General features: G+C 40.8%; 1 protein-coding gene across 2 annotated transcripts in view; it reads right to left on the reverse strand.

The window, feature by feature from the left end:
* Positions 1-200: 200 nt before the first annotated feature.
* Positions 201-6,958, reverse strand: part of LOC135204109 (uncharacterized) — a 52,436-nt gene continuing 45,678 nt past the window's right edge. For both annotated transcript variants that reach the window (XM_064234116.1, XM_064234115.1), the window contains 4 exons: positions 5,319-5,575; positions 4,116-4,353; positions 2,210-2,434; positions 201-1,253 (listed from right to left, as the gene is read on the reverse strand). In XM_064234116.1, coding sequence (XP_064090186.1) covers positions 609-1,253; positions 2,210-2,434; positions 4,116-4,353; positions 5,319-5,575 — 1,365 coding nt within the window. In that variant the 3' untranslated portion in view covers positions 201-608. The remainder of the gene's footprint in view (positions 1,254-2,209; positions 2,435-4,115; positions 4,354-5,318; positions 5,576-6,958) is intronic.

The following is a 6,958-nucleotide window of genomic DNA, read 5'->3' on the forward strand; positions in this document are numbered from 1 at the left end:
ATACATGTACATAGCAAGAAATGTGTGAGGTAGAAAAGGCAACCAAATTTTGCGTAAATAAAATTACTTTGTTAACCTTTTTTTTATATAACTTATTACAGAAAAAAACTTGGGACCTTTTATTGAACTGACATTGTATGTGTATGATATATATATATATATATATATATATATATATATATATATATATATATATATATATATATATATAAAGTTCTTTTCCACTACATTACATACTACAGGGTGAGTCAGAAAAAAACACCATGCAGACTCTTATCTCATCACTATGAACAACACTGAACTAGAAGTTTGGCAAGAAATTTGCAGCAGAGCAGCGTATCATCGAACATATGTACAAAAACGAGGACTCACGTGCAACAGAGGAGACAAAACTGAGCTTTACTTTTTTTTATTTTGTTTTTATTCATGAGTCTATTGTTTTTGTTTAGGTCACATATGTACACAACTCGGGAAGCCACGAAGAGCCACAATCACAGACACATGTTGCATGTTGCTAATCGCCATGCAAACTTTTCAAGATAATGTTACAAACACACACACAAACAGACGTACATACACACACACATACACACATATACAAAACGCAATTAACTTCTGCGAATCTTTCTGTAGAACAGCGGCAGATTATGCGAAGTAATCGAACTTCTCTTTTCTCTGGTCTTTGCATCTTTGTCTTCCGTTGGTTTCTTCTTCTCTTCTTCTTTGGTCTTTCCATCTTTGTCCTCGGCTGGTTTCTTCTTCTCTCCCTCTCTCGTCTTTCCATCTTTGACCTCAGCTGGTTTCTCCTCCTCTCCTTTTTCCTCTACTTTGCCTTCGCCTTCTGTGCCAAAGAGCGTCCTGGGTTGCCTCGGGATGCCGTCGGAGAAGTCATCCATCCTTTCCCTCGCGTCCTTGACCTCAGCTCTGCCGATCCTCCTGAAGGCGAGGTTGTCGGCGATGGAAGGATCCGCCGGCGCGACGGTCTTGTGACTCTTCATCTCCTCGGAGTTGTGGGACAGCAGGGCCACGTTGTCGAAGTTTCGGACGGCCGTCAGAGGAAGCTGGGCGGCGTTCATCTTGCGGTAGCTCAGAGCCATTTGCAAGTTGGCGTCGTAGTTCTTCGGGGAGTTCTCGCAGTTGACGTAGTACCAGTAGTTGCACTGCATTATGGATTGGTCGAAGAGGGTCATGTTGGGGCACATGAAGCTGGTGAGGGTGTTGCCCATCGCGGCTGGGAGGCAGAGGTGGAAGACCTACAGAGGAAAACAGGGGGTCTTTAGATAGATTGATTGATTTATAGGTTATAGGGATAACGCCAAGCACTGGGGCAACTAAGGCCATTCAGCGCTGAAACGGAAATTGACAGTGACAAAGGTTTGAAAGGTGTAACGAGAGGAAAGCCTCGCAGTTGCACTACGAATTAATTGTTAGGAAAGGGTGGAAAGTAAGATGGAAGAAAGATAAAGGAGGTATAGTAAAATGGGTTGAGCTAGGGCCCGAAGGGACGCTGCAAAGAACCTTAAGTAATGCCTATGTACATTGCACCGCATGAGGTGAATTGACGGTACTATCAACCCTATTGGGGGAGGGGGTCTTAGATTAGATTTGCGGCTGACCATTGGGCGAAACAGATTCACATAGATGACATAAAGTTCATTGGCACTCGAAGATTTTATATAAAGCATCAAATAATGTAATTCTGATGGCAGTTGCCCAGTGCATCATGATCACTACTTTAAATTAGTTACTCAACATCGGATGATGTAAGCTTATGAAGAGCAACCACTCACTCAATCTGCCTATACGAATTGGACTGTAACCTGACGTTATATTAGCACTTTTTGATAAATATATTATTCTATTTCGTTTTCACATTTAAGAGATCATTAATATCACTATCCGGTACTTTTATATAAAAGAAAAACTTTCTTTTATAGGTACGATAGATGGTGAAATGTGATGGGTGGCTTACTCACAACAACTGAAAAAAAAAGACAACAAAACACAGTAATTAATTAGATAAATAACAGGTGACGTAAGGAGAGAACGAAAGAAAAACTGAGTGGCTGGAGAATGCAAAAGAAAGAAGCAGAGGAGGAGAGGGAAAGGTGACAAAGAAAAAAAAATGACGGAAATACCACAAAAAGAAGTCCGGTCCGGCATACGACCGGTGTAGGAAAGGCAGAAGAGAAAGTCGCGGTGATATCACCTTGCAGCCGAGCTGGACGTCCGCGTAGATGCCAGGCAAATACTTTTGCTCTTCGCAGAAGAATTTCGTCCTGGGGACTTCCACGCGCTTTTCCAACCTGGGAAATAGTTTGAAAGGCACCTCGTACCCAGGAGGAAAGAACTCCGTAGGGGCCTCACGGACGACGAACATCTTGGCCGCGAAGGAGGGCACGTGATCTGTGTCCGCAGGAGTGCCAGCGTCGACCTGGGTGGAAGACGTACGACGTTCAGGGAGGTGATGGATATAATCAGGTTATTACTTTTTTTCTCCGGTGGTTAATACATTACGAATTCATCAAATGTGCAACAACTCGTGCCGGCATAATCCCGACTTAATAAGCGGACTTAATCTGACAACTGATAGTTACAGATGAGTGAAGTAAACTAACTTGCCTTCAGACAAGCATGTTTATATCATTACCAAAGGTATAAATATGTTTAATACCCTTGAACCAATCTTATATCTGGTCAAGTCGTTCTAGGTCAAGCAACTTACTTTTTTTCAGTATCCCAATTTTTGCAAACTAGTATCATTTCCGTCAAGGAATTTGCTTATGCCATAATAAATGCAAATCATTTGTATTTATTAACGTTTAGGACCTCCACACAGGCAAACAGAAAGCACTTTAACCAATATCTGGAAATAATTAAAGAAAACTAACTGAAAGGTGCTAAACTGCTTCTTTTTTCTGAGGAGATTCTTTCTATTCTATCAATGAAAAGTAATATAAATTATAAAATAAATGCAGTCAAAAAAAGCATACTCTAATATCCACTTCTCATTGAGAACATGTTCCTTTCGGTTCGATTACATACCATAGCAACCTAAACCTGTAAAATAAATAAAAGACAAAATCTTAGCGGGTATTGAAACAGACACAAGAGTTGATACAATGATGGAAAGTTTTCTCGGTTGTTGGCTCCTCCTATTAGTGCTGTTCTGTCATTTCCTTTTGTGAAGGAGCCCGATGCCTTTCTCGTTTCTCTAGTTTCTTCTCTCTATGTAATTTCACATGCTGTGAGAGAATATTTAGCGACTTTACTTTCACTTTCTGTTCAAAAGCACCGTTATCAGGCCGAATTCCTCACGACTAAAATATAAAAATTTAACACAAAGCAGAATCTAGATTTCCCTGCTTATAGCAATAAGATACCCGACAAGGGAAAACATTCATATAAGGAAGAATTAAGCATATATTCACAAACTATTGTAAGAGCTCTCGGTTCTGCCTAAGTTATCAAACGAGATGTATCGAAACTGTGAATATGTCTAAAGAAAATCGTAAAACTTGTGGATTTATTTTATTCATAACAGGTTTGATTCTATGCTCTTCAGTCTCCCTTATCTTGAACAGCTCCCCAATGATTATATCCCAATTCACTTACCTGAAGCAGTTCTTCAGTGGCAAAACTTAAATTTATTTTTTTCCTGAACAGCTGTCCATTGGCAGGACCTAAGTTCTCCTTGCCTGCAGCAGGGCCTAAGCTTCCCTTACCTTGAGCAGGTCCAGAATTTCCCTTACCTTGAAGAGCTCTTCAAAAGCAGGATCCAGAACTTTCCTTACTTTGAGCAGGTCTTCAAAAGCAGGTCCTGAACTTCTCTTACCTCAAGCAATTCTTCAGTAGGTTCTGAACTTCCCTTACCTTGAACAGTTCTTCAGGAGCAAGTCCTGCACTCCCCTTAAAGTTGAGCAGCTCTTCAACAGCAAGTCCTGAGCGTCTCTTACCTTGAAAAGCTCTTCAAAAGCAGGTCCTGAACCTCCCTTACCTTAAGTAGTTCTTTAACAGCAGGTCCTGAATTTACCCTGAGAACTTCCCCAGTGCCATGACCTGGATATGAACTCTTTTCTTCGACATCTAGTGAGAGCATCTAAACTTCCCCTTACCCTGAGAAGATCTCCAATGGCAGGACCAATAGTGGGATGAGTCACACGAGGACGAGTATGAGATGGAGTCTGGTTGATAACAATCGTTGGTCTTGTTCCGGGACGCACAATAATCCTTTGGCCGTTTGTAACTGATGTTCCTGGCAGCTGTCCCTGTTGTTGGAAGGTTCCACCAGGAGTTTGTCGACTCGTTTGGGGAGGAGGAAGTAAGCCAAAAGATGGTAATTGAGGTTGTTCTCTGAGGAGAAGAGTTAGCAGGTAAAGCTCAGAAGGGGTTCTCAATTACTTCTTGAGATAAATATCTGTAAAGTTTCTATGATCTCCTTTCAAACTACAAATATGAAAACTTAACATGCATCTCAGCACCTGTCTATGTATATAAAATATATATAAAACAAGGACATAGAAAGACAAGTAGACGTACAGACGAAGAAACCTCTATGAAGTCATTATATTAATAATCTGAGGGGTCGCGTCACCTGTCAATCTATCGAAGTACTGATGTTTCAGAACCCTACCATTTTAAAACTGGAAGAACCTGTGTACACTGGGTCTTAAACTGAGTTATTTGGGTGTGTACAAACAGTGGTATGCAAGCTTAACTTGCCGAAAGCATCAGTTTATAGGGACTTTTAGGTAGGAAATCGCCTTGATAACGTCTATGTTAACTTATATGTAACTTGTTTGTTAATTTTTTGTGACTGTTGGGATCAAGAATGCTGTTTATTGAAAAATCAGTCAGTAGAACCAAATTTCAGTAAAAATCTACTTAAGAGCCCCGGATTCAAGTATGATCGCAACCTGTCAAAGAACACAAAACAACGATTAAGCTTCTTTTACAAGAACCATTAGACATTCTCAGGTGATGACATTTCAGGCTCGATCTACGCAGCATCGTCTGTAGTTTCAACGAACAAGAAGTTGGTGTTGGTTATCAGCGACTGAAATAGTTTTGGAACTTTCAAGATAATTGCTTCGCAGTTGTCAGCGGACGCGTGAAACTTGTAAAGTTATTAGAGAAATGATTGAAGGTTTGAACAAAGTTGTATTTTGTATTAGCCCTACTTGTTTTGTACCTAATATTTTCAGAGCCACTGAACTTTAGTTCAGGATCTTTTATTGAATTTCGTACGTTTTTGTCCTTAGCGATCAAAGCTGTTGCGACATTAGGCTATATCATTCAATCAGTTACCAGACAATTACCCTGGAAAGCGAGAGCGGTGTTCTGCTGGAAGCTGAGCATTTTCTCCGCTGGCCTGCCTGCCGGATAGTCTCTGTCCCTGCGCTCCATTGGCAGGTCTTCTGACGGGGCGTCTCCTAGGAGGTGGGCGCCTCGCGGGCGGTCTAGCAGGAGGGGCATCATCGTTTCTTCTGGCGACCTGTGGCTCTCCATACCTGGTGAAGTGTGGCCTCTCCTCTATATCAACTTCCTCTGGAATTTCAGCATCGTCATCGTCATCCTGCAGAAATAAGTGTGACGCTTAAGTGAAAAGAAGAAATTGACGCAACTTCCAAGAACTATGTCTGTTTGGATGTTTGTTCTAAGAGAGAATATAGAATTTAGGGGAAAAGCCAAGCGCTGGGACCTATGTGGTCAACCAGCGCTGCAACGGAAACTGACAGCAAAAAAGGTTTGAAAGGTATAACAGGGAGTACACCTCGAAGTTGCACTATGAATCAATTGTTAGATGAGGGTGGAAAGTCAGATGGAAGAAAGAGAATGTGAACGGAGATGCAGTAAAAGGAATGAAAGGGGTTGCAGCGAGGGGCCAAAGAGACACTGCAAAGAACCTTAAGTAATGCCTACAGTGTACCGCATGAAGTACATTGACGGCACTAACCCCCTAAGGGTGAGATTAGTTCTAAGCGCACTGTCCACTTTTTAGGATTAATTTCCATATACCAACTACTCTTTGGGGCTTGATACTCTAATCATTATACATATTCTTCGGTGATGCTTCTAAGAACTCTGTCTACTCTTTTGGATCTTTTCCCCAAGTATACTGTCTCTTAATTTAGGATTGGTTTGAATGCTATATTTTTTTAGACTTGTCTTAATCCCCAGAGTGTCTTGGGATTCTGCTAAGGGCTCTAATACTTTTGGATTCCTTTTTTTTTTTAAATCCTTCCAGTCTTTGGGTTTTTTTTCCAAGCCCCTAATTCAGTCTATTGTTTTTTTTTTTCAGCGCAGCCTCTATTCTTAGAAGTAAGCTCTATGCAGGCTACCTGTTTCGCGAATGATTTCTATTACTTTCTCTGAAGTCAGGTGAATGCAGTTTAACAAACATGGTGCATTCTGATTAATATGATAATCCATGAACAAACTATTCACTTTTTGATAAACTGAGATAATACATGATTATTCGTACAAAAAATCATCGGTGACTTACATACATACATACATAAATACAACATAATATATATATACATATCATTTTCTGAGTGCATGCGTATTTTATAAAAGGCACAGTGGAATCGTTCACTCTTTCATACAAACATACATACAAGATATGCCTTTGATCTAACTTTGCTCGGCAAAAAAAAAAAAAAAGTTTACCTCCTTACAGATTGAGAAGGACTAGAACTTCTCTTCCTACTCCACTTCCTCCTCCTCCTCCTCCTCCTCCTACTAGTTCTCTTGCTTGGCGGCCAAGTTTTTGCAAGCAAGAAAGAGCCACCCAGGCAATGCGATAGCCTATATAGCTTTCACCGGTTTATCTTAGCGAAGCGGACCCAAACGAGAAAGAAGAAGCGTCTCATTCGCTTCTTATAAAACAGGATTCGAGTCCCTTTGGGAATTGGTGTTTAGAAAACTGGTCTGTCGCGTTATGGGTCCTAGTATA

This window comes from Macrobrachium nipponense, chromosome 44 (genome assembly GCF_015104395.2).
Source record: "Macrobrachium nipponense isolate FS-2020 chromosome 44, ASM1510439v2, whole genome shotgun sequence".
Classification (NCBI taxonomy): domain Eukaryota; kingdom Metazoa; phylum Arthropoda; class Malacostraca; order Decapoda; family Palaemonidae; genus Macrobrachium; species Macrobrachium nipponense.